General features: G+C 38.4%; 2 protein-coding genes across 4 annotated transcripts; both read left to right on the top strand.

Moving 5' to 3' along the window:
• Positions 1-12,202: 12,202 nt before the first annotated feature.
• Positions 12,203-25,321, top strand: SCA3 (DNA/RNA polymerases superfamily protein). Of its 3 annotated transcripts, none has more exons than XR_002286600.2 (19): positions 12,205-13,121; positions 13,397-13,600; positions 13,714-13,847; positions 14,124-14,193; positions 14,618-14,676; positions 14,905-15,022; positions 15,387-15,500; positions 15,628-15,756; positions 16,882-17,298; positions 18,172-18,222; positions 19,127-19,197; positions 20,170-20,254; positions 20,367-20,519; positions 21,708-21,782; positions 21,893-21,982; positions 22,521-22,568; positions 22,652-22,802; positions 24,020-24,123; positions 24,588-24,604. XR_002286600.2 is itself a non-coding variant. In XM_011071281.3 (19 exons), the coding sequence occupies exons 1-19, from the start codon at positions 12,411-12,413 to the stop codon at positions 24,696-24,698; spliced, it is 2,859 nt and encodes a 952-aa protein (XP_011069583.2). In that variant the 5' UTR covers positions 12,207-12,410; the 3' UTR covers positions 24,699-25,321. The 3 variants fall into 3 exon arrangements, 2 of the variants coding, with proteins under 2 accessions (XP_088733576.1, XP_011069583.2); XM_011071281.3 differs by having other exon boundaries at positions 12,207-13,121; positions 22,652-22,766; positions 24,588-25,321; XM_088877450.1 differs by lacking the exons at positions 21,708-21,782; positions 21,893-21,982; positions 22,521-22,568; ... (1 more) ...; positions 24,020-24,123; positions 24,588-24,604 and adding an exon at positions 21,371-21,675 and having other exon boundaries at positions 12,203-13,121.
• A 411-nt stretch (positions 25,322-25,732) lies between these two features.
• Positions 25,733-27,243, top strand: LOC105155472 (uncharacterized). Its single transcript, XM_011071348.2, has one exon. It carries the CDS (start codon positions 26,041-26,043, stop codon positions 26,956-26,958), a length of 918 nt encoding a protein of 305 aa, XP_011069650.2. The 5' UTR covers positions 25,733-26,040; the 3' UTR covers positions 26,959-27,243.
• The last annotated feature ends 446 nt before the right edge of the window (positions 27,244-27,689 follow it).

The raw sequence follows: 27,689 nt of genomic DNA, 5'->3' as shown, positions 1-27,689 counted from the left end.
CAGATAACAGATTCAGATTGGTAGCTTAGGGAGGTCGTGGTCGTTGATGACGACTAAGCTTGATCAACCCGGATCAGTTTGGTGCCGTCTATAGGAACGTTTGGAGATAAAATAAAACCCTGAACATGGAACATTCGGAGAAAAACATGCCTGGAATCGAAGGAACATCGAAAGGGAAAGAGAAAATAATTCAATTAACCCAAGGTGAATTACAAAAGATGATGGAGGAGGCAGGGAGGAACACTATCATGGCGTATGAACGAAGGACTACCTTACCTGCAAAAAATGAGACTTTGGGAAGAAGGGTAGTACGAGAGAGAGAGATCGAGAGAGTATCCGAAGGGGTAAGTAGAAGAGCCCCAGAAATGAGGCGTGTGATTGCCTCGTTTGAGGTTGGATCGAGTGCTCGAAGCGTAGGTTAGAGACGCAAGCCCGCGATCTCGAGAGCTGAGGTTGATAGTGTAGGCAGACAAATTCAGATGTTGGGAAAGCAAATAGATGAACTAAAACGAAAAGGAGAGCTGGTTACGCAGAATAAGCATTCGCCATTCTACAATAAAATTTTGATGGAAGTTGTAAATACGAACTTTAGAATGCCAAATTTGCTAAAGTATGATGGGTTAAAAGACCCGCAAGAGCATGTGTCTGCCTTTGACTTAGTGATGAACCTATACGGACAGTCCAATTCGATCAAAACGAAGTTGTTCGTCACTACCCTAACGGGAAAAGCTCAAGAATGGTTCACCAGCCTACCGGTTGGAAGTATAGATTCTCATGAATAATTGGTCCAGAAATTTATTTTCCACTTTGCAAGTAAACGAAAGCAAAAAAGATCAGCTACCTACCTGTTTACCATAAGGCAGAGGGATAATGAAACTCTAAAAAACTTCGTGGGACGGTTTAATAATGAAACTTTGGAAGTTCAGGATTTGAGGATTGACATGATGGTGAGTATCCTAATGTGGAATTGAAAAAAGGACTATTTGCCTCTGGCTTGGCTAGAGACCCTCCTACAAATGTAGAACAACTCATGTGTTTGGCTCAGAAATATATCAATGAAGAGGAGATGAACACTATGAAGGATGGAGAATGGCTGGGTGGTAGCAGAAATCGCGATTACGAACATGAAAAGGGAGATGCGAACAACCAAAAGGTTGATCGAGGTCAGGAGCCTCCATATCAACCTAAATATCATCGATACACCCCACTGAACACGACCTGAACTAAAGCATTGTTGACCGTGGAGAAATCAAATGTGTTGAAATGGCCCCATCATACAAGGTTTACACCGGCAAAGAAATTCTCGAGCAAGTATTGTAAATGTCATCGGGAGCGTGGTCATGATACAGAAGAGTGCTTCTAGCTGAAAGTCGAAATAAAGAGGTTGATTAGGCAGGGATACTTTAAAGATCTCATTCTGCAAAATAGAGAAGGTGAGAATAACACCCGCAGGAGCCGGTCGAGAAGTCACGATAGAGATCAGGATTGAGGGGAAGAAGTTAGAAAGGAACCTAATCCACGAAAAAATGCGCCTGTGAAAGGTGTGATTTATACTATTTCTGGAGGACCTGAAGGGAGTGACTCGAGGAGATCGCGGAAATGCCATGAAAGGATCAGCCAAAGGGATCAACTGGTCATGACCATGGAACCAGAAGAGGAGATCACATTTGGAAGTAAAGATGTTGCTGGGAGGACTGGGTCGCAGAATGACCTCATGGTGATTAGACTAGATATAGCAAATTTTGCAGTCCATAAAGTGTTGGTGGACAATGGAAGTTCTGCAGATATTATCCTAAGAGATGTCCTAGTTAAGATGGGCTTGGAAAATGCAAAATTGGAGCCAGTGAGAAAACTGTTGGTTGGATTTGGAGGCACTAAGATAGAGCCTCTGGGAACCCTCGACCTGCCAATTTCGATGGGTGATGAGCCAAGAAGGAAGACTATAGTTAAGTTTCTAGTAGTGGATACACCGTTTGCGTATAATGTGTTCCTGGGAAGGCCAGGACTTAATTCCTTTCGAGTAGTGGTCTCCACCTATCATCTCAAAATGAAATTTTCAACCAAGGAAGGAATTGGTGAGGTCGTGTGCGACCAAGAAGAAGCACGTAGATGCTATAATTTGTCCTTGAAAAAGGCAGAAAATTCAGACAAAAAGTGCAAATTGGGAGCCGTATGTGAAAATGACCGAGTAATTGAAAAGGAACCAGAGAGAATTCAACCAGTCGAAGTTCACAAGATGGTAGAAGTGGTTCAGGGCGATTCATCTAAAACTACCAGAATTAAGTCGCAATTGGGTGAACAGTTAGAAACTATGATGGTTGCACTATTAAGAAATAATGTTGATGTGTTCACTTGGAGCTCATTTGATTTTCTAGGGGTAACCCCTGAAGTAATTGTTCATCGGTTAAACGTGAACCCAACTATGTAAACCTGGGAGAAAATGGAGAGTCTGTATAGACTTCACAGACCTAAACAAGGCATGCCCAAAAGATCCATACCCACTGCCTAGAATAGATGCTTTAGTTGATTTAACGGCAGGGTATGAACTATTCTCTATGATGGATGCTTATCAGGGCTACCACCAAATTTTCATGGCAGATGAAGACCGAAGTAAGACCTCGTTCGTCACTGAGGGAGGGATATACTGCTACAATTTGATGCCTTTCAGGCTAAAGAACATAGGTGCCACATATCAGTGATTGGTTAATTAAATGTTCAAGGATCAAATCGGGAAAACTGTGGAAGTTTATGTGGACGATATGCTGGTGAAGAGTTCGAGGTCGCCAGATCACATGGTTCACCTCGAACAAACCTTTGCAATACTTAGAAAATTCAGGATGAAGCTCAACCCAGCAAAGTGTACCTTTGGAGTGTCTGGGGGAAAGTTTCTGGGGTACATGGTCAGTGAAAGAGGTATTGAAGCAAATCCAGAAAAGATAGAGGCCATTCTGAAGTTAAAGTCACCAACTACTGTCAAAGAAATCCAAAAACTTACAGGTAAACTTGCATCCCTTAACTGTTTCATTTCAAAATCTTCAGATAGAAATCTTCCCTTTTTCAAAGTGCTAAGAAAGGCCAAGGACTTTGAATGGACCGAGGAGTGTGAACAAGCATTTCAAGACTTAAAAACCTATCTGCGTTCACCACCATTGCTTACAAATCCGAATGGAAATGAAACATTGTATTTGTACTTGGTCGTTTCTGAAAATACGGTCAGTTCAATGTTGATAAGGGAGGAGGAAGGGAAGTAGAATCCGATTTACTATGTAAGTAAAATGCTGCAAGGAGCTGAGAAGAGGTATGCCGAAATCGAAAAGTTAGCACTTGCATTGGTGGTGAAAGCTCGCAAGTTCGACCTTACTTCCAGGCTCATCACATAATTGTATTGACTAATCATCCATTGCGTAAGGTACTAGAGCGACCAGATGCTTTAGGAAGATTAGTGAAATGGGCAGTTGAGCTGGGGAAATATGATATAGAATATCAAGCTCGGACAGCTCTGAAAGGGCAGATATTAGCAAATTTTATGATTGAGCTCGGAGGGGATCCTGAGGTTAGTCAAAACCCAAAGAAGTGGATGCTGCACGTAGATGGATCTTCTAACGCTGGCAATGGAGGAGTTGGAATATTAATTCAAGGTCCAAGTGAGATAGAAATTGGGGTCGCAGCACGACTATCTTTTCCGACCATGAATAATGAAGCAGAATATAAAGCTCTAATTATGGGATCAGATCTAGCATTTTAAGCCGGTGCCAGAGATTTAGAAGTATACATAGATTCTCAGCTTGTAGCTTTGCAAATTGATGGGACTTATGAGACTAAGGAAAAGAATATGATACTGTATCATAACAAAGAAAAATCTTTGATGTCCAGGTTCGATAGATGTCAGGTAATCAGATTCCCAGATGCGAGAATGATAAGGCTGATTCTTTATCGAAATTTGGAGCTACCTTATCTGGGATTCGAGATCGCAAGATAACAGTGATGATTCGAGATAGACCCGCGATCACTAAGGAGGTAGAAGTGAATACTGTTGATGAGAAACTGTCCTGGAAAGATGAGACGATTCGATACCTGAGAGAAGGTGAATATTTTATTTAAAAAAAATTAAATTAATTATACACATATATATAAATATGCCACATATAGTCGTATATATATAATTGAAGAAGGTAGTTTTGGTGCCTTATAGGTTTTTGGTCTGTATTACTTTTCTTGTTCAATTAACTACTTCAACCCTAATTATTATTCCACCCATCCTTATTTTTTTAATATATATTTATATGGATTTTCTTTTATTTATTTATTCTCTTTATTTTATTTTATTCAATTATGCTTTGATAATAAATTATTAATTTAACAAAAATATTATTGTATTTGCACAGACATCGAATGTGCATGTTCGACTAGCATTTATAAATTTAAATCATATTAATAGTATATGAGATTTAACGATAGAAAAATAAGAATAAAAATATCATTTAAAATAATAAAATTAAAAATAAAAAAGAAAAAGACCCTCCAAGACTGAAGAGGTTGTTAGCTATATTTTGAGTAGGTCAAAGAAATCTGTTAGCATTATTGTGGATGGGGAAACTAAACAATAGAACAGAGTATGTATGGGGAGGGGGAATTTAAATTAAAAAAAAAAAAAGAAAGAAAAGAAACAGTTAGGTTACCATATGGGGATGCTTATCTGGATCAACGACCCTGACGTTTACAAGCTTGACCTACTAAGCGACCCCACGTATGCACGAGGCTTAAAGCGAAACAGTTCATTTTACATTAATCGATACACATCTGTATAAATGAACTGCAAAAGGACCTCTGTTGAAGTGTTTGGACCCAGAAAGGGCTGAGTACGTAATGAGGGAGATCCATGAGGGGAGTTGTGGAAATCACTCCGGTGAGAAGTCACTAGCCCAAAAGGTGATTAGACAAGGATTTTTCTGGCCCACATTGGTGAAAGATACAAAGGAGCTGGTTAGGAAGTGCGAAGCCTACCAGAAGTTTGCAGCACAAATTCATGCACTTGCGACCCCGATGGAACCGATTAAGATCGTGTGCCCCTTTGATCAATAGGGAATAGGCATCCTGGGATCATTTCCAACTGCGCGATCCTAGAAAAAGTTCATTGTAGTGGAGGTGGAATATTTCTCTAAGTGGGTAGAAGCAGAGGCTGTAGCTAAAGTAATAGAAGTGGTCATGATTGATTTCATATGGAAAAATATTATATGTTGATTTGGAGTTCCCAGGATTTTGATACCAGATAATGGCACTTAGTTCCAGGGAAAAAAGTTTATGGATTAGTGCAAGGAATTGAAAATTCAACAGAACTTCACAGTAGTGGGACATCCACGATCGAATGGACAGGTCGAGGTCGTGAACAGAACAATCCTTCAACATCTAAAAACAAGGTTAAGCTCCAAAGGATCATGGTTAGACGAATTACTTGGGGTGTTATGGGTTTATCGAACTACCCCTCGGTCCTCAATAGATGAAACTCCTTTTTGCCTTGTATTTGGTACTGAAGCCCTTATTCCTGCAGAGATAGGCGAAGAATCTCATCGTGTAACCATGTACAACCCAGAGACCAACCAGAAAGAACGCAGCTTTTACCTAGAGATGATCGAAGAAAAGGGAGAGGTCGCATATGCAAAGATGCTGCATCATAAAGGGTTAATGCTGAAGAACTACAATAAAAAACTCAAGCCCAGACAGTTACAAGTTGGCAATCTTGTCCTGAAGAAAGTTGAGGTGTCAAAGCACGTCGGAAAGCTCGATCCAGTGTGGAAAGGACCCTACAAAATAATAGAAATCAAGAGAAGAGGCACATATCGCCTTCAAGACATGGAAGGTCAAGATCTACCCCGAGCCTAGAACATCTAAAATTTAAAGAAGTTCTACGCTTAATTCTGAGCTTGTAAAACGCCATCTCATGTAAATTATAGCGAAGATATGACTCTGCCCTTCCTTTTTTGCTGATTGTACCAGTAAAAGGTTGAATTTTGAGCCTACAAAAGGCTAAATGTAAAGTGTATCTGAAAACGATCATCTATATACCATCACAACCTTTCTTCACGATCTGTCTATAAATTAAATTTGTTTACGATTTAATTTGGTCATTCCAAAGGATTGCACAATCTAACAAGGTAGGATCTAGAAAAGATCACGAGATCTATGAAAGATCATTTGATCTGGAAACGATTGCAGAATCTGGAAAAGATCACAACCTGTGAAAGATCATTCGATTTTGAAAAGATCGCAGAATCTGGAAAAGATCATTTAATTTGGAAAAAACCGCAGGATCTGAAAAAGATCACAGGATCTGTGAAAGATCGTAAGATTTGAAAAAGATCACAAGGTCTGTGAAAGATTATTCAGTCTGAGAAAGATCGCAAAACCTAAGAGGTAAGAATTTTTAACAGATAACAAGATCGCGAAGTCAAAGGAATTCATGAGTACACGGTTTATAGTTAACGAATTTAAGCATGCGAATTCGATCTGAAAAAGATGTTTGTTTTGCATATATGAAGTATTCAGTTTACATGAAGCTTCCAGTATAAAAAAGTTGCAATTTGAAGGGTATTAATAGTATATTAAACTTGCAATATAGGAAGATAATAGCTGACAAGTTAATTGCAAAAGTTAGGAATATATTCAAAAGAAGGGATTCACCCCATTACAAATGTTCATCAAAAAATACAATTGTTCCTTGAAGAATCTTAAGTTCATAACAAAATATTCTATCTGCAGGGGTCGATGATCAAGCTCAGTCATCCATAGCCTCCACATCATCCAGCAAGCTCGCGAATTCAATACCTTCGATCTCCAAGGGAGGCTCAGAAGCGTATGGATGGAAGTTCTCGTCCAAACAAGGGTTGAGGCGACTTTGATCAAATCCCTCTGCGAACGCGTTCAGGTTGTTGGCTTGGGCCTTGCATTTGTTGAAGCCCTGGCTCATGTGGGTCGCAGCTTTGATCTCGATCGTGTCCTGGAAGACGGGGGTCTTAATGAAGTCGCGTGCTCCCTCCAGTTGCAAATTGCGAACTCTAGGAAATTCAAAAATTCCTCCCGGCCTTTCATAGTATCCTGGACACGACCCGCTTTATGGCCAGCAGAGAACCCTGTTTGCTGATCCTCGTCCAATGCCTAAGCGACCTTTGCAGCCTTTGACTCTTGAACCTCTTTGAGCTTAGCCTCGAAAGCAGCACGTTCTTCATTCCAGCGATCGCGCTCTTCGTCCCAGCTCCTCTCTGTAGCTCGCATCTCGGTACGAAGATCGTGAACCTTCTAACTGCTATCTTTCTAGCGCCTGCGAAGAGTTGTGCATTTGATGGACAGGGCTCGCATAAAAGCTACAGTCTAATTAGAGTGAGAGGTTGCATGAGTGAGTAAGCAAGTGCATAAGAAAAAGAGAAAAACCCAAGTACTAAAGAGTTAAAGATCGCGAAGATACCTGCATAAGGGAGTGAGCTCCAAATTGCTCCAACCTTGGATATGGGGTCTTGAGAATTGCTGCCTGGTCGCGAGGTAGGCAGCTAGCCTTGTAAAGCTTCATAGACTCCTGGCCTGCTTCAGTGTTAAGCACGATACTCATATCGGAGACCCTCCAGTTAGGAGCGAGCTTTTCCCCAGTTAGCTCAGTAGATACCTGGCTTTCAAAATGAAGCTTGCCTTGTGCAGCTCTCTCCCATTCCTCGATCTCCCTGAGGTAGATCAAATTCTGATCCTCTGCAGCACGAGCAGCTGCCTCTTCCTCCTTAGATGGTCGGGCGAAATGCGACCTTCCATGCTTCGACCTATGAGGAGGCTTGCTCCTTTGCTTGCACTTTCTTAGCCGGTTGGGACCAGCATCACCTTCCCCGACCTGTGACCCGACCACGTCGATGCTAGGGGAAATATCTTGTATGGGTCGAGGGATGAGGTTGCGAGGATGTATCTCCTTACCGCCGATCTCAATTGGGACCTCAGCCCTTGGCATTTCAGCAGTTGGTGTGGCTGAGGTGTTTGGCTCCGATCGCCGAGGGGTAGAGCGATCTGGAGCTCGATCCGGAGTAAGGGCAGATCGCTTAGGAGCTCGCTCTCTTGCAGCTCATGCCTCACGAGCTTGAAGGCATTGAATCATGCGAGCCTGCATAACTTTATTCTCTGCAGATGTGCGACCACAGAAAGTTAGAGAAAAAAAAGTAAAAGATAGGTGATAAAGAAGGAAGTGACAATCACCTAATGACCCAGAAACTGGGACAGGTGCTGGAGAGAGGCGCGCAAGACAGAAAACTTCTTCGACCAGCAGCTTTTTCGGGTAAAACAGATTAAAAGTGAAGCTATTTATTAAATCCCCATCTATCCCCCCGCCCTCGGTAACTGGCTCGGGTTTATCTACTGACCATTTAAGTTGGAAGGGCCATCTTTGGCCAGGGGGAGTCCCATAAAAATAAATCTATCTCTCCAAGGACCAACTTAGATTTAAGGGGTTCTAGATACCTACATTGCTTGCGAGTTGAAAGATAGAAAAAACCTCTATCCGCCGATCTTGCGAAAGTAGTGAAAGAATAGAGTGACCAAAAGTGTCAAAGGTGGGGTCGAGATGAAGAGCTCGCATTATTACAACAAAAAGAATAATATGTCTAATTAAGTTGGGGGACAATTGCATGGGGTTTAACCTCAATCCTTTGAGTATATTAGCTACAGGAGAAGCTAAGGGCAACCTCAAACCGGCCTTAAAGTGGCCGGTCGATAGTGTACAGAAACCTCTAGGAGGTGTATGCATGCGATCAAACGAGCGGAGAATAAGGACTTCAAAGTCATGAGGAATAAAATATTTCTCTTTTATTTGGTGAATGTTTTGTTTTACTTTATTCCCTATACCAATCCAGGGATTGTGATCTAGCATCTGTTGAAATTTAACATCCCTAGGGGTGTGGTCGTCAGATGAATTAGCAGAATGGTTAGACCTAGACCTCGATCTCGACCTAGACCTAACCCTGGAGGGTCCCTCCTCTGAACGAGGTGGCTCCTCATGCAAAGGAGAGGTTGCAGAAATAGAAAAAGAAAAGCTCGAATTAATAGAAGACATAGTACCTTGTGGAGGTCGAAGAGGTAGGTCGCTGAAGTTCTGGCAACGATCTCGATTGCAGTGAAATGAGCGAGTCAGTTTTGAAAAGGGGGGGTTTATATAGGCAATTGTATGGAAAGACGTGCCCTGACACAGCGAGCAGATGGGTGGCACGCGTCGTTTTGACATTTGAGCTAGCCGTCGGATTCCTAACACGTGTACCCCTTAATTAATGCAATGTTCATATTACCAAGGGGTGACGTTTTGATTACCAAGTGACCGTTACAACTTTAGACCTTGACATAAATGACGTGGGGAGATGGAAGGCGCGACCAAGTGAGCTATCATGCGACCTTCGCTAAAGATTTTTTAACTTCTCCCAAAGCAATAAATTACATTTGGAAGAAGTAGGGGAATTGTGATGAGGATATTATTAAAGCACAAAGGTCGAAGAGTATGGTCGCATAGTTGATCACAAATTAGGGTGAACAGAAGACATTTAGGAGGTCGCACGGTGTGATCGTTGGGTCGTTTGTGACCCATTATGGCTTGATGACGTCTCTATCGGGTTAAAATAACCCTGGTCCGACCCCCAAATTGACCCGGACAGGTGCCATCTCTTTAAGCTGCTTAGTCATTGCATGTGTGGCCATGGAAACGACACCTGCTCAGTGGTGGGTCCCAGCTCTTCTCCTATAAATACTCCAACTCACAAAGAGATAAGGTACTGGATACCCATATATTTCACTCGCATATTTAGATCGCTGAAGTTTTCCTTCGATCTCTATCTTACTTAGGCATTGAAGTGTCGTCGTCGGGACGAGCCCGACTAGTTTAATCTTTTTGTTTTATCTCCAGATAACAGATTTGGATTGGTGGCGTAGGGAGGTCGTGGTCGTTGGTCGCGACTAAGCTAGATCAACTTGGATCAATATATATTCTAAATATATATCTATAATATATATATATATATATATATTTGTATGTATTGTATATGTAAAATTAAATTTGAATTTTTTATTTATAAAGATAAGATCCAACGGTTACTAACAAATATACAAATAAAAAATTAAAAAAAAATTGGACTTTCTTTAAGGCATATTAGCCAAGATTGGTCTGAATATCCGGGCTAATAGTGCCCAGTGACTCATTTATTAGTTATTTGAGTGGCCTATGACTAATGATTTCGGCCCATGACTAATGATTTCGGCCCAGCATTGGGCCGTATTGCACTTAGAAATGAATCACATCATTCTTAGAAATGACAAACTTCGATTTTTTAAACAACTTGGTACAAACTCCAGTTTTTGAGATTTTTCTTTTTGGGTAAATTCATTTGGATGGATTGGATTCTTTGTTATTAGACCATGGATGCATTAAAAAAATGATTTTTTTATTACAAATACAATAACATGTTTGTCTTTAATAGGGGTAAAATTGTCAAACTACACCATAATCCCATAATTCAAGAAGGCTTAGTAAACGTGTAGTTTGTGTAATACTTTCTAATCCACAAAATTATAGAGATGAAAGTAAACAGAGTCTAACATTAAAAATTCCACTTAATACATTGCAAACATGGCCTAAACCTATCGGATTGGATTAATAATCCATCATAGGTTGGGATTGGGCTCGTTTGATTTGTGTAATAGAATTAAGCGTGATAGGATCATACAGAATAAAAAATTGAATAATTGTTAATCCTATTTTACATTATATGATGTTTGGTTTGAGGTATTGCATTTTGGATATTTCATCCACTAAATTATTTATTGAAATACAATTGCTTAAAATTAAATTAATTTGTGAAATATTTGCTTTTTTATTTTATCTATATTTATATAAAGTTGAAGTTGGAAATAAATATTTAATTAAGTAATTAATTATAAAAACTTAAATATTTTCAAATATTGGAAAAAGAAAGAAGGAATAAGCGCCCGTTACGTCGTGGGGAGAAGAAAGAGAAAAAAGAGGGGAGAGTGGAGACGAGGGGAGAGAGAGAGAGAGAGAGAGAGAGGAGATAATATTAATTTGTAGAATTACTTGTACCAATTAAATATGTTCAATTCATACTATACATTGTGATTAATAAGAACGGGGCCAGTATTAATATCGGGTTCTAATAATACTAATCAAATGTATAATTAATTATAATAAATAATTTTATCATATCCAATCACACGAATCAAATGTAGCCATGCGACTTAGCTATTCTCAATCAAATATTGGAAATAGACTTATTCATCCATATTATTAATTAAGGAGGAGGGATTGCAATAATTAACTTTGATGTACATGTGATGAATTACCTAACCTAAAACCCTATATAATACAACAATGACCTACGAAAAAAAATTTGCCATCTTTTTCGTCTTTCCAATCAGATTATTCTTAACGTTATTCTGTTTTCAATAATTTATTCCAATAAAAATATATAATATCTATTTTGTTTAAAATTTAACATAATATAAATTTAAGCACCTATTTCAAATGTGCCACTAAGAATTACTACTAGTTTAAATTGAGGGTAATTAAATGAGCTATTACGTAACTTTGATACAATTATAAATACTTTTTATACTTTGAAAAATTATAAAAATATCTCATAATATTTGATGAATTATGTAATCCTTAAATAAATGTATAGAATTGTCAATTTTACTTTTGTAATATTTTTTTTCTTTTTCTAAAAGAAATTAAAATTGTAAATGTATCGGACAATATGGATGTAAAAATATGTTTACTTAGTCCATAAAAATGTTTTCGAAAAACTTAAAATATGTAAACTTATAATTTATAGTTTATAAGGATATTTTGGTAAGTTCATCAAAAAAAAAGAGAATTTTCATTTAACGAAAACTAACGAATTGAATTAATTGTTGAACGACTCTTAAATTAAGGGTATTGAAAGTTTTTCAAATTATGAATAAATATTTATAATTATAGAAAATTTTAAAAGAGCTCTTTATAATTTACAATTAAATAATTGTTGTGTAATGATACAAAGGACAAAATGTATTTAACACTTTTCTTTTTATTAGTAAATGATCTGGTATCAGTATGGAGCTATTTCCAGCCAAGGAAATTAAAAAGCAAAAATCAAGAAAGATGGCACTGAAAATTTGCCCCTTAAATATCTGGAAATGACCAATAGGGTTTATGAGAGGTTTTGAATTCCCTCTTCTCTCTTCCTGTACATCTCTTATCCACACTCACACACACACACAAACGCGCAATTATTTCATCAGCTCTGGCTTCCATAGTCCCATTCTCCCCGAGCCCCAGAGCTCAATTTCAGCAACCCCATAATTTTTCCTCATGGAAACCCCAGAAGAACCCCAACTTCATTTCAATGTCAACCCCCGAAATTCCCAGTTTTTCGCAGAGCCCCCAATTTTCTTCTTCTCCTTTCCCTCAAACCCTCAAGCTCCCATCCATCCATAATCCCGCCCCTCTTCTTCCACCCCCTATATCAGACTGTACTGATGACAGTTTCCCGGGAAAACCCGAGAAGTTGTCGACTTTACAAGTAATGCCAAATGGGTTTCAATCAAACTTGACGAAAGAGTCGAGTGGCAGGGTTTTTATTCAAGACCCGCCTTGGATTTCCTCTCTCTACATGAAAAGTCTGCTTTTTAGGAGCAAAAATAGAAGTGAGGTCAAAATAGAGTTCCAAGAAACCGAGAGGCGCAAGTATTATTTACTACGGAGGAGGCAGATAAAGGCGGAAACGGAGGCATGGGAGAATATGGTGGAGGAGTATAGAGAATTGGAGAGGGAAATGTGTGAGAAAAAATTGGCGCCAAATCTGCCTTATGTGAAGAAATTGATTTTGGGTTGGTTTGAACCTTTGAGGGAAGCTATTGAAAAGGAGCAGAACTCGCAGAGGTCGAAAAAGCAGAAGGCAGCTTTTGCACCTTTTATTGATGCATTGCCGGCGGACAAAATGGCTGTCATTGTGATGCATAAGATAATGAGCCTCTTGATGATGGGGGGAAAGGAGGATAGGTGTGTGCGTGTGGTGGAGGCTGCTGTTCAAATTGGGGTAGCAATTGAGCATGAAGTGAGTACTTATCATTGTGTGGGTGTATGGGTTTTAAAGCATTCTGTGTTTGCTGTACAAATTGTTGTCTAATTTCTAGCAGCACATTGACTGTAAAGTCCTCCGCCGACCCCCAGAGAAAGAAGAAATAGAAACAAAGAAAACACACCAGCTGTGCATTCTCTTTCTCTTGTGGTTTATTCTTTTGTCAGATGGGAATTAGTCCTCATAGCTAGAAATTTGTTATATTGATTGATATTACCTGTAAATTTTTGTAATTGGATTTTGTCTGTCAGGTTAGAATCCACAACTTCTTGGAGAAAACAAAAAAATATCAGAGGAAGGAAACTGTAGCTGAAACTGAAGAAGATTCAAAAAAGGAAGCTGCGATTCTGAGAAAACGAGTTAAGAGTTTAATTAGAAGGAACAGGGTCATTGAGGTACAAAAGCTGGTGAGAAATGAAGAAAGTAAATCATGGAGTCGAGATACACAGGCTAAGGTTTGGAGGCTGCATTATCTTTCTACCTAATAATCGGAGATCTTAGTATTTATACATTATCAGCCATATCTGTAACTTTACTCTTATCGAGCCGTAATATATATGTTGTGCAGTTGGGATGTTGTCTTATAGAATTGTTAACACAAAGTGCTTATGTACAACCTCCAGTCAATCAGTCAGCTGACAGTCCTCCTGACGTTCGCCCTGCGTTTAGGCACTTCTTCAAGATTGCACCAAGAGAATCAGGGTCAGAATATCAATTCAGTAATAATTCCCCTTAAAAAGACGATACTGCTGTAAACTTGTGCCTTGTGTATATGATCATGGTGCATGGGGATGCTCAGCAGTGGTCTTAGGATATAGTTGCACTTGCAATCTAGTTATTAAGTTTTTGCGCTTTTATTTATTTCATAGAATTTTCTGGTCAATTGGGACTAAAGTAATATCCATATTTTCTTCAGCGTTCGTTAATGTCGAGGATCCAGTTAATTGTATCTGACTGGTTATTCTTTGACCATTTCAGGCAGAATGTTGTGAAGAAGTATGGAGTCATAGAATGTGATCCACTTGTCCTTACTGGGCTTGATAAAACTGTGAGTCACTTCCACTGCAAGTTCCTTTTGGGTTGGAAAGTGCTTTTCCTTTTATGGTTTTTACTGCACAAAGTATTTCTAGCTTCGGGCTGTACAAATAGGTTGCATTCTTCCACCTTGGCTGGCCAGTATGAGATCACAGCTATTATATTATTTTTTTATTTCATTAACTAGTGGAGAAATATTTACCATAACTGCTACACTTGTTTGAATATATGGAGTGCATTTGGCATGGGCCAATGCTATTCTAGAATGTATATTTGGGGATCACTTCTTGAACTATTTTGTTTTCATGTAAGAATACATTGTCCTTTACGGGGGTATTTAGTGTTTGGAATAAGAAAGAAAGACTGTAAATTTCTTAAAAATCAACTGTTGGATTTTTGTATTTCCTTTGAAATCTCTAATTGTATGCTTTATGCAGGTTAAGCATATGATCATTCCTTATGTGCCGATGTTGGTGCCGCCAAAAAAATGGAAGGGGTATGTTTTTCGCTACTCAAGGGATTTTCAGATGTGAAAGCTTTATAAGCTTGTCTATCTAAAATGTAGTCGAAGTGGTGGACTTTTATATATGCAACAAGAAGAAAACTTTTGGGGATATATGGTGTCATACCATTTCTGTAGTTATATGGGAGTGACCTTACAGGTAATACTAAGACTGCTTGGTTTAAGCCCGTGCCTCATTTCTACTCTTTGACGTCCTTTCAGGTATGACAAAGGTGGTTACCTGTTTTTACCTTCATACTTGATGCGCACTCATGGGTCACGGAAGCAACAGAAGGCTGTTAAAACTGTCCCTCCAAAACAAATGCAGAAAGTATATGAGGTGGGAGCTGGAATAAGTTGCATTATTTTATAAAGATTTTGTTTTCATGCATATGGTTCAACTGTGGAGTCAAGTATGTAAATGTAGATTCATAGTACTTCCACTCTTAACAGACCAAACCTAACCTAGATGCTTCTTTCCTTAATATGAATTCGAAAACATATTTCTCTCAAATTAATGACGAGCTTGTGTTCTGCTAAGATGAAACAGCAAGCTGCCAACAAAGTTCATTTGTTTGATTCTAGTAGGTTTTGTCTTCTCTGTTCCTTATATCACGGGGCACCTGTACCTTGAGTGCTGCCTTTGTTTTTATTTAAGATGTGTTTTAGAGTGGTAACATGTTCAGTTTTGATTGAATATGCAGGCCCTTGATACTTTAGGAAACACTAAGTGGAGAGTGAATAAACGTATCTTAAGTGTTGTGGAGTGCATTTGGGCAGCAGGTGGCAACATTGCTGGTTTGGTAAATCGTGAAGATGTAAGTGTCCTTCATAGCATATGTGCTTAAGTATTTCTGTTGCCCACAGTATAAATTTTCCTGTTTCTGTTATGTTCTTCATAGCTTATGTGCTTTGCCTTTATAGAAGTTGTTTTTTGTGCCATAGGTTCCAATACCTGAGTTGCTCTCAGATGATGCGAAGGAAGTAAAGAAGTGGAAATGGAGTGTGAGGAAAGTGAAGAAAATCAATCAAGAGAGGCATTCACAAAGATGTGACACTGAATTAAAGCTCAATGTGAGTTAATTTTCAACTGCCTGTAACTGTTTGTTCTGCAAAGTGAAAAGATGCTTGAATAACATGTTATGCTCTAGAGCTTTGGCTGCAGTTTCACATATGAATTTTCTGCTAGGGGGGACGAATTGGCTAGATTCTTGGTTTCCCATTTATTATGACTGTCCAAAAGTTGAGCCTTTGAAGAAACTAAATGCACTGCAGTGGATTATTAACTTCCACATTTTCTTTTAAATTTTTGAGTTATCTTTTAGTCAAGGATACATATGCAACTCCTAGCTTTATTGTAAACATTTATCAATCTTCTGAAGAAAAGTTCAATGACTCCTGTATTTTCGTAACCGGTGATAGCGTAATGTAGAAATCTCTTGTGAATGAGCGCAGTCATGTATGCTCAATTAAACCTGAGGCCTCTGTTTCTATGAATTATTCAAAATTTCACAGCTTCCTTGCTCAATGAGGTAGTTTTTTAACATCATATCAAGATAAGCTGCTATTGGGTTGGAATTCTAGTTGCCTTCCTGTGCTTAGATGACCATCTGGTCTTTTATGTCTTAACCGATAACCGAGAAGGCCTGGAATCAAAACTTGAATCCGGGACGAGTCATTGCATATATGCTTTGCATTCTGCGCCATTCAAATCAGAAGACTTAAGCTGACTTTATTCTTTGACCAGCATTGCCATGTATCTGTATCATCACAAGCTCCTGTTACTGTCACTCTACTTCAGTCTTTGGAAATATGTCTAATCTATATTAAGCAGCATACAATCTATTTTTTACAGTAAATTTTTAATATCGGGATTCCCATATGTTGTTTTATTGCTAAAAGTGGACTGATGGAGTTAATCAGAATTCAGAACGCATGGTTTGGAATTTGGATAATTGAAAATCATACATTGAAATTTCTTAAGGAATGTAAAAATGAAATTAGCAATAAAATGAAAATACTTTGTAAATTAACCTAATATCTCCTAGTAATCGAACATTTTCTCAGTAACTATTTACCAACCACTCATGTTGACTGGTTCATCTGGGCTGGCTTTAAATTAGATGATTAAGTGGATAAAGATTATAGTTCAAGAAAAGACCATCAGATTGGATACTAAAATGCGATTTTGTGAATCAGGTTGCTCGGAAGATGAAGGATGAGGAAGGTTTTTACTATCCTCACAATCTTGACTTTCGAGGCCGTGCGTATCCGATGCACCCGCATCTGAATCATCTTAGTTCTGATCTGTGTAGAGGAATTCTTGAATTTGCTGAAGGAAGGCCACTGGGAAAGTCTGGATTACGTTGGTTAAAAATACATTTAGCAAATCTCTATGGTGGGGGTGTTGAAAAGCTTTCTTATGATGGTCGACTCTCATTTGTGGAAAACAATATAGCAGAAATATTTGATTCTGCTGATAATTCTCTGAATGGAAATCGCTGGTGGTTAAAGGCCGAGGATCCTTTTCAATGCTTAGCTGCCTGTATTAATCTGGCGGAAGCCTTAAAAAGCTCTTCCCCACACACTGTTATCTCCCACTTACCAATTCATCAGGTATGTACATAAAGACAACCCCTTCATAATTCTTTCTTTGAAACTTCCACAATTATTGAGAGTTTGTGCTTCTTTCGGAAGAGTGGGAGGTAGAGATGAAAGAGGATACAGAGGTCTCATAAGATAAGGCTCTTATTTGAAACTAATGTTCTACCTCTCAAAAGTTATTAAGAACTGCTAAAATTTTGTTGACATTGAAAATCCTGTATGCTTTTACACTTTATATAAATTTATTGTATCTAAGGTTCTGCTAAACATAGTTAGAAAACTATTGAAAATCTGAGCTAATTCTGTAAAGATGTTCAATGATGTAATAATTTCTTTTTATTGAAATTCATGGGTATGAGTGAAAAGGCCCTAGAATGTTACTTTATATATTTATGTTGAATTGCCAAGCAGTGGTCGTTCTCTAGCTTCCGTCATATTGAGTGATGGTTTGCGTAACCTGGAGAGCCTGATGAACAATAATTTGAGCATATAGAAGGAAGTTGCGATGATAGGGAAGGTGTTTGAATCACTTGGTCCTTTTTGCTGTCATAATTTGATGAAGGGTCAGCCAAGGAAAATTCAGTTTCCAAATTCACACTATATGACATGCAGCTCGCTTAATGGAAGCATTTACTCTTGATACTGCTTTATCTTTTCTTGTTTGTATAACTAAGCAATCTACGTCAAATCCATTTGAAATAACTTTTTCTCCCATAAATTTATTTCCCTTCCTCAAAAAACTATGCATTTAATTGTTTGTTTATTGGTTTGAATTCACATCATATTTCTTTGAGATTCTATTTTTCTTGTGAAGATATTGAGTTTTTACTCTTGTATATGCTGTAAATGATCTCATCCTGATAATGACTCTGTTTTCTGTCATAGGATGGGTCGTGCAACGGACTGCAGCATTATGCAGCTCTTGGAAGAGATAGTGTATGTCATATTCTCAGTATTACTTTTGGCTTCTCTGGGAAATCATACTTCAAAAGTGATCCATGAAAATAAATTATTACATAATGTATACAATTCCTCCCATGTTCCACTAAAATTCCACATTTGAAGTGGTTGGGTCACTGAAATATGTTCTCATGCTCTTCAACCAGCATCTTTCTTAAAGTTTCTGGTGATGAAAAAATCACTGAAGCTAACATCATTTGCACTAGCAGATGGTTCTAGGGGTGTAAACGACTCGAGCTCGGCAAAAAATTCGGGCTCGAGCTCGAGCACATAGTTTCGAGCTCGGACTCGAGCTTTTTTAATTTTTTTATGATAAAACTAAAAATATTTTAGAATATTTAGTTATTATATTAGATTGACAAGCCCAAATTATTTTTAAAAAAATGTACTCCTAATTTTCTTCAACTATTAGATAATTTAAAAAATCAATAATTATGCTTATTTTTTAGATAGATATTGAAATCCATACTTTTATGATGATATAAAATTAAAATATGAGATGTTGCTTGAATATAATTCTAAGATATACAAATATTTTGTTTATTAACTTGATATTCTGTGTAGTTAAATATATAAAAATACTTTAAAATAAAAAATATTAAAAAATAGAAAATGCTCGCAAGCCGGCTCGCAAGCTTTTGACTCGAGCTTGAAAATGTTCGAGCCCGAGCCCGAGCCAGCTTCGCGAGCTGGATGGTTCTACCTGCTAAAATTGGGGGAAATAAGAATTGCTTAGTTGTAGTTTCTGGATCCTTCTTGCACCCCTTGTAAACAACTCCATATGCTTCCTTTTTCAGCTATACCATTATGATACAGATTCTTCCTTTGTTAGATTACCTTGAAACTGTTGTCAACTTGTTGATGTTCTGCTGATTTTCAGTTTGAAGCTGCTGCAGTCAACTTAATAGCTGGAGACAAACCTGCTGATGTTTACTCAGAAATTGCAGAGAGGTTTATTGAATTGATTTTTATTTTTCTGACTTTTAGATGTCTGTCAATGAATTGATAGAAGCCTTTCCCCTTTTACCTAATGCTGTACATGATTGTTGCTTACAAAGTGCATTTATGTATTTTTTGTGTACATGACATTCTGCCTACAAATTTCCTTCTAATCATTGCCCATAAAAGTTTGTGGAAGCACATCCATCTATGCTTCCTGAAATCTTATGGCTGGCATGAGAGAAAATTCAGGGATATAGGCGGAAAAAAATGAAGCAATTGAAAATTAAAGTTTTGAAGATAGCATTTCTTTATCTTCTTTCTACTCCTACCAGAATTGTGAGACTTTAAAACTATTTGATAGCTTTCATCTGCTTTTTCCAAGTATTTGTTTGACTTTAGACGTAAAGCATCTTAGGTCAACTAAGTAACAAGATGAACTCTTTTGCTATTCATGGGTTGTTAAAAATCCTGGAATGAAGACCATGGATATGCTTTAAGGGATAGCATGGTTGCTTAACTCAACTCAACTCTACTTGGCTTAATGAAGCTTCAGTCACATACTTCCATAAATTGGGATTACAGGTCCTCTTCTTCCATTTGCTTACTAAATGCCGTGTTTAAAGTTAGAGCACAAGGATGTTAGTTGGAAAAGTGGAAAACCAGTAGTCTGTTCAACTTGGATTCTGTTTTTAGCTTTCGCAGCTCTACTTATGTGTTTCAGTACTAGCATGAAAATCATATAAGTAATAAAATGGGAGGAAGGAGCACATTAACTTATTCCCAAGTAACTATATTTCCTGTATAATACTTCCAGATTTTAAACTTGTTGAACAGAATATAATTTCTTTTTTACAGATCCTGTCATCCTTTTTTCTCCATCTCATGATGTTTATCTCTCTCAATGTTGAATTTGATATATTCTTACTCTCTGTATTCTCCTTGCTGCAAGTTTCTCTTTCTTAAAACTTACTTATTGTTTAGGGTTCATAATATCATGAAGAGAGATAGTGAGAAGGATCCTGCAACTGACCCAAGTGCGTTGCTGGCCAAACTCTTAATCAGTCAGGTGATTTTCGTCCTCTAAATTACCTTTTAAATGGTTGGTGTGAAAATAACTGTTTCTGAAGTTCTAAGACATTTTGTGCAATTGAAGAACCTGTAGTTTTGGAAGCTTTCAGGTTGACAGGAAACTCGTGAAACAGACAGTAATGACATCAGTATATGGAGTCACCTATGTTGGTGCACGGGAGCAGATTAAAAGAAGATTGGAGGAGAAGGGTCTGATTACTGACGACAGGCTGCTCTTCAGTGCAGCATGTTATGCTGCCAAAGTGAGCATCATGCACCAAAAGAAACTTTTTCCACTTCTTGCCATCTCTCTAAGATTTATCGCGTCACTCTTAGAACTTCTTAAATGAACTTATGGTGCTTTTGTGTCAAAGATATGATACAAATTTTTCCTACCTTACTCAGTTGCAGGGATTTCATAGGCGGAAAAGAAAACTTGACATGTTAATGAATTCTCCTGGCTGTAGATGAATTATGAAAATTAGTCAGACTTCTTTAGTATCTCCAAACCAAGATTGCATTATCAAGCAAGGGGCTGCAGCTTAACTGCTTGGAGCATGAATTTGCGATGTGACTGCAAGAGAGCATTTTTTAACTACGACATCACGTTTTAGAATGATTAATTTTGCGCTAGAAATAGTAGGACAAGAAAGTAAATTATCAGTTCATGGATTGTTGTGTTGTCAAAATCAGAAAAAGTGGGCGTAGTTTTATAGTGCGGTGCTGTGAAAGGCATCTAGCCATGAGCTACTTGAGTGCTGCAATTCTATTACTGAAGAGAGAGGATTGACTGTGGTAGATGGTCGGAAAGAACGAGATGGACTGACGAAGTAGAGAAAAAATGGTAGAAAGGAGAAGGGAACGGGAGAGGCGAGCAAAATGAGAAGAGAGACTAGAATGGAGGTGAAAGAGCCCTAAGAGATTAAAAGGGATATCAAAATTGGGGATTCTAGTTTCTAGCATTTTCACTTAGTCAAAACCAAATGGTTGTAAAAAGTGGTGGAATATATCTCCCAAAGTACTAAGTTGGGACATCAACTATTTTTTCTTTTAATTTCCCTGAGGCACTCTGGCTATTATACAATATTCAATCTGATTTCATTTGCACTCGCAGTATTGCTCCTTTCCCGAATCCCGCACCTGCATGCATGTATTTGCACCCGCTCCTACTGTATCGGACTTGTATCCCTACTCAATGGCAAACAAAAGGGTGGTGATACAACCTGAGTTATGCAAGTTTTCAACTTAATGATATCTATACAATAGGAGGCTTACATGCAGTGCAATTATATTCCCAAGTATAATTAGGTGTCTTCTGACTTTTCTCTAATTAATGACACTGTGCACCCTGTTATACTAGCAACAGTCTTTTCAGAAAAAAAATGGTTATGAAATTTGAACGATATACCAGTACATGCTGAGAATAATTATGGTTAGAAACTTCTCTGCAGGTGACATTGGCAGCACTTGGGGAGTTATTTCAAGCTGCACGTGCAATAATGGGTTGGCTCGGTGACTGTGCTAAGGTTTGCTAAAAAATGCAAACTAAATAGTATGACTTGTAAAGACTCATTAAAAATCAACAAGTTTCATGAATTTGGGATTGTTGTTTGATGTAACTTGAGTTACTTGACAGATCATTGCTTCAGAAAATCAACCTGTATGTTGGACAACGCCACTTGGTCTTCCTGTCGTACAACCATACTTCAAAACTCAGCGTCATGTAGTAAGTGATTTATGCTGTGTGAAGGAATACATTCTGAATTAACGGAAAGAATAAAGATTACAGTGATGCTAATAACTATTAATGCATGGTACCTAATGTAATTATCATAAAATAAATAAATGTGGAAAGATGTTTGGTTTGTTAGGGGAGTACAACCATACAAGCTCATCTAATGTAGTGCTGAAACCATCTTTTCTCACCCAGATTTCTTGAAAAGCATTCAGTTTAATGTCAGAAATGGGGGACGTTTGCATCTTTGTTACAGGATTCATATTGCTAGTTGCATGGTTTGATAGTTTTTACCATGTCAATGATCTATGCTTTAAATTCACACATCTTAAAAATATATTAATAAGTAAGAACACAGAGACACTTTCTTGACCATTTTCTAGTGGAAAAGCCACAGCAATATTTTTCTCACTTCTCTGTTTGTGAATTGAGAGCTTAAAATTCTTGAGATAAATGTTTCGTGTATGCTCTGGATGAGCTGTTTTCAGTTTTTATTCTGTGGAATCTGATTTACCTCATTTCAATGCAGATAAGAACTTCTCTTCAGGTTTTGGCCTTGCAGCGCGAGGGTGATTCAGTAAGTTTTATCACTCTCTCCTTTTATATCTAAGCATTTGCCATTGTGGGTACTGATGCTCATTTTAAAATGACTGGCCCTAGGTTGAGGTAAGAAAGCAGAGAACTGCTTTCCCTCCAAATTTTGTGCACTCACTGGATGGTTCACACATGATGATGACTGCCGTTGCTTGTCGAGATGCTGGATTGCGGTTTGCGGGTTTGTCGTGATCGCCACTGCCTCTAAATTTACTCTGTTGGTTCATGTATCTCTTGTGCAAATGTTTATTATTGAAGTGCGTGCATTGTATTTGCTCTGGGGTCATCAACTGTGTATAGGTAGGCTGATCTCTTGCCTGTTTATTCGCATGGTTTGTCTGGAGAAACCTAGCGAGAATGGGGCTGACATCAGGTTCTAATTCTGTCACATCCCAAGGCTTGGATAAAACATAACTCCCTACCTCGGGCCGTGACACCATCACTTGTGGTCTAATGAGATTCACCCTGGACCACTTTCTAAACCTATCCAATCTAAAAGGAAAATTTAAACTCTACTGTAATTTTTATAAATAATTACATAACGAAAGTAGTAAGGAAGTCATATAGTTACATTTATGTAGTGTTTTTTCAAAGTTTTTAGGAGCCATGCTCTACCTTTAGATACATGCATGACTATATGCAAAATTAGGTGGGCTCCATTTACAGCGTAAAGGGAGTTAGTCCTCATTTTAAAATGTCTACCTGGTTTGGAGGAGGAGACAACAAAAATTATGTAAGCAAAAGCTTAGTGAGGCTAGATATAAATGAATATTGTTTATCAAAGTATATTATCACTTGCTCGCAAAGTCTGTTTGGAGTGACTAGTAGAAATCAGCCAAGTGGCACGATTTAAGCCTCTGAAGAATAAATCAGGCAAATACCATCTTTGTGACCCCCAAAAGACCATTTACTATCTTATCCTTAGAACAAGAATTGACCCTGTGACCGTGTTGAAATGCCATGCCTAGTTTACATGGCCGGGCCAATCACAATTACAGAATTGTCCGTGATAGGACACCCAAATTGGAACTGGACAACAAAGCCAGACATTGCTTGTTTGAATATATTAACATGCTGGAGCACTGTTATAATGGTTTAGTGGATTCTTCAAACATTCATAGAAGATCAATTTGTTGAAACCAGTAATCAACTTTCAACATTTTCGTGAAAGCAAAGGTTCCCAGGTTTGCATGCCTGATCAGGAGAAGAATTTGAAACATTTTCTACAAATTTAAGAGTCAGACTTTCCATGCCTGATTTGATGGTATTTGATGTTTGTTTCACAGTTAACCAACCTCTTGAGATGCCTCCAGTTTAGAGTCGTTTATTTTGTTTGCCTAAGTGACTATCGTCAATCATGTTGTTACTTTAAGAAGTCTTCATTCTTGGTTGATGAGATTGGACTTCTACAATAACCTTTTTGTTGCGTTGCAGGCGTGCACGATTCATTCTGGACGCATGCTTGTGATGTTGATAGAATGAATCAGATCCTAAGAGAAAAGTTTGTGGATTTATACAGTATGCCAATACTTGAAAACGTAAGTATTATAACCCCTCAAATAGCTTCTTGCATGCACTGAATGACAGTTTTAACTTGTTTCTCGTATTTCCATGTCCTAAATAGCCTGCTGAAGTATCTCATTAAATTTATTTTCGTTCTCCGCATCTCTTTTTTAAGTGCACTAAGAAGTGTTGATTTTGTACCTAGACTTGGGTGGAAATGGAGTGTAATTAACATTATGACATCCAACTTCATGGTTGGATCCTTGGCTTTTAGACCAACTCCTTAGGATGCTTATTTCTCAATTTAATTGTGAAACAGGAAATGCATGGATTTGACATTGCCAAATCATTTTAATTTATGTGTTACTTGCAAATTGTTGGCATAAGTTACCAAGAATTGCTTCACTAAGCTTGCTCTGCATCCAGGACTTATCGACTTGCTTTGACTTCAATTTTTAAGATGATTCACTTGCACTTTACATGTTGATTGCATGAGCAGCTGCTTGAAAGCTTCCAGACGTCATATCCAATGTTGACCTTCCCCCCTCTGCCAAATAGAGGAGACTTTGATCTTGAAAAAGTTATTGAATCTCCATACTTCTTCAACTGATCCTCCCCATAATGCATCCACTCGACGGACAATTTTGCTGTGCTCATCAGAGGGTACCTGTCAGAGGTGCTTGCGAATGCGCACGGATTCTACTAGAAGCCAGATTCATCTGAGCCTGGACAGCGGCTTTCTTGTTCTTGTACATGCACTGTATACAAGTTCATGGTCTTGGTGCACATAGCATCTATCTGGGGACATGTTGAAGTCTCATCTCATGGTGCGTAACATAACTAAGCTTCAGCAATTTCTAGTTGCGAAAGATGGAGTGAGAACAGAAGCCGAGTACTAATCCTGAAATGCTTGTCAAGGCTTTATCCATAAGGAGCATGGATATATCATAGGGGATTGTATATGCTTTAAAGAAGTCTTTCCCCCAACTTGTTATCTATGCACAAGCACAGTAGGGAGCTCAGAAAGGAGAGAGAACATAATTTTGGGAAAGAGGTGTTCAGTCTTCAATGGGCTAACACTGTAACTCTGTCGTGTACAAATAAGTAGTTTTTAGTTATTCAATATGGTGGAAGGTATATAATACTTTGATGGCTGTGTATATACCATATCTTGAATAATTGAGCTCTTCTCTTCAAATGGAAATACTACAGAAATTTGATTGGATTTTGATACCCAACTCATCGAAATCTTTTGATCTTTGGAAAACTTGTTTGTTACTCATTTCTTGATTGATTTTTGCTTGGTCTTTAGCTCATTGATTCTACTCTTGGACTCAATTATTTCATACATTTGTTTTACCTTACTGACTTGTCCAAAAATCAATTTCAACTCATGAACTTAGAAGGGTGGGTTTGGAGACATGAGATGAGGCTTCAAACACATAGTAATGAGCGCAAAAATTTCCAAGTCCTTACGAGTAAATGCAGTCCGTGAACATCAATTGGCTTATTACATATGCCTGAACCATTTGTAGTAATTATGACATGTTCTCTCCTTTTAGGTACGGCAATAGCTCTTTTAACATAGTTTCCAATGACTGGCTTGGATTTAACAAAATTTATTGGAGTAAGTCTCAACTGCCAACGTATTCTGCGACAATAGTTGTTTTTTCAAGCTTCTTGCTTCCGAAAACCAATTAAAATTTTCCCATGTTTGTGTTGGAGCGAGAGAGAGAGGTGGCCATGAATGCATGTATGCATGGAGCTATCACGTAAAATGTGTGGGTATTCGAGCTGGAGTTGTCTTAAAAAGTTGGAAAAGCATTCAAATTGGTTGCAACAGTAGTATTTATATGCTTAGAATTAATACTTGTTGGTTTGGGTGTGGTGGGTGGTTGGGAGTATGCTTATAAAGCTCTGTGTTTGCACGCAAGTGCAGTCAAGGAATAAGAATGGCTGTGAAGGGTTTTCTGGCCGCAGTGCTAATCTCTCTTTTGGTGGTGGGGTGTGCGGAGGCCAGGAAGTTGGGGCAAAAAGGTGAGCTCAAGAAACCAGAAGGGTTCGTTGATGGCGATGCTGGTCTAAGTAATCATTATGTAAGACCTGACTGCGTAGGAAAAGGTGGTGGTGGTGGAGGCAGTGGTGGGGGTGTTGGTGGCGGCATTGGCGGGGGAGTTGGAGGCCATGATGGTGGAAAGCACCATAAGAAGGCTAAAAAGCATCACCATAATGGAGTTGGAGGAGGTATTGGAGGGGGCAGTGGCTCTAGCGGAAGTGGAATAGGAAAGGGGACCGGGAAGGGAGGTGGAGTTGGTGGTGGACATGCCCACGGATCAGCCGGTGGTATAGGGGGAGGTGGTGGTGCAAACGGAGGTGGAGGGATTGGTGGTGGAGGTGGAGTTGGTGGAGGGGTTGGAGGTGGTGGTGGAGGGGGAATTGGTAAAGGTATTGGTGGTGGAGGAGGAATCGGTGGTGGTGTTGGAGGTGGAGTTGGTGGAGGCGTAGGTGGCGGAATTGGAGGTGGGGTTGGAGGAGGAATAGGTGGTGGAGCTGGGGGTGGCAGTGGAGGCGGTTTCGGTGGTGGATTTGGAGGTGGTGGCGGTTTTGGAGGTGGTATAGGCAAAGGAATTGGTGGAGGAGGAGGAGGTGGGGGTGGTTTTGGGGGAGGTATTGGCAAAGGCATAGGTGGTGGAGCGGGCGGTGGTTTTGGGGGTGGCATAGGTGGTGGAGCTGGAGGTGGTTTTGGAGGAGGAATAGGGAAAGGAATTGGCGGGGGAATAGGTGGTGGTGGTGGTGGTGGAGCTGGATTTGGTGGGGGTGGTGGCGCTGGGGGCGGCATTGGCGGCGGAAATGAACCGAAGAAACCATGAGTTCTAAAAGCTGCTGCATTGTTCCCTCTCTATGATTATTAATTTGGCTGTTCCAAGAGTATTTCCACAAAGTAGTTGTTTCCATTTGGTGTCTCTTTGTAACCCCAATTTGGAACTACAATTGCGCTTCAATGTCTTTAATTTTCATATCCATTTTATTCTGGATGTATTAATATTTCTGGGATGAACATAAATATTTGTGTTATTTATTTTATGTTAATTAAAAGTGTATATTGAATCTCCTCCCAATTAATATTACATTATTAATCTGATCTTAGACGTTAACTATTTTCTTAGTTTATTGAATTATAAAAATTTGTTTCTAAAATATACTAAACTTCTAATTTATTTTCTAAATGAGTCCCAAAAACATGTTTGTGTATATTTTTCTTTGAGAATTTATATACTTAATAATTTACATCTATACCTATATGTCATACATATATGTAAAGTATTATTAAAATAATAATGACCTTAAAATTTTATACACTTCTTAACTTCATTGTTAACACTACAATATAGAGAAAAAGTAATTTAATTAGATTAAACTAATAAAAAATAAGACAAACTTAATTTCATCATAAATTGTAGGGATAATTCCATTTATACTTATAACCTATAGTTTGTTTACATAAATTATCCGAACCTTTGCATAATTATAGAAACAACCCCTAGCAAAATTAAGTAGGGAGCAATTTGTGTAAATAATATTGATATTTCTGGTGGGTGTA

Source organism: Sesamum indicum, linkage group LG2, assembly GCF_026168435.1.
Source record: "Sesamum indicum cultivar Baizhima isolate 11 linkage group LG2, ASM2616843v1, whole genome shotgun sequence".
Lineage (NCBI taxonomy): Eukaryota > Viridiplantae > Streptophyta > Magnoliopsida > Lamiales > Pedaliaceae > Sesamum > Sesamum indicum.
Note: the sequence above shows the minus strand (reverse complement) of the source record. Positions and strands in the feature narration are given on the sequence as shown.

Bases quoted from the DNA above. Each gene is read 5' to 3' on its own strand.
- LOC105155472 (XM_011071348.2), top strand. From the start codon at position 26,041: ATGGCTGTGAAGGGTTTTCTGGCCGCAGTGCTAATCTCTCTTTTGGTG.
- SCA3 (XM_011071281.3), top strand. From the start codon at position 12,411: ATGTCAACCCCCGAAATTCCCAGTTTTTCGCAGAGCCCCCAATTTTCT. The intron at 14,194-14,617 runs GTGAGTCACTTC...TGCTTTATGCAG, and splicing joins TTACTGGGCTTGATAAAACT to GTTAAGCATATGATCATTCC. The intron at 18,223-19,126 runs GTATGTCATATT...GCTGATTTTCAG, and splicing joins CAGCTCTTGGAAGAGATAGT to TTTGAAGCTGCTGCAGTCAA.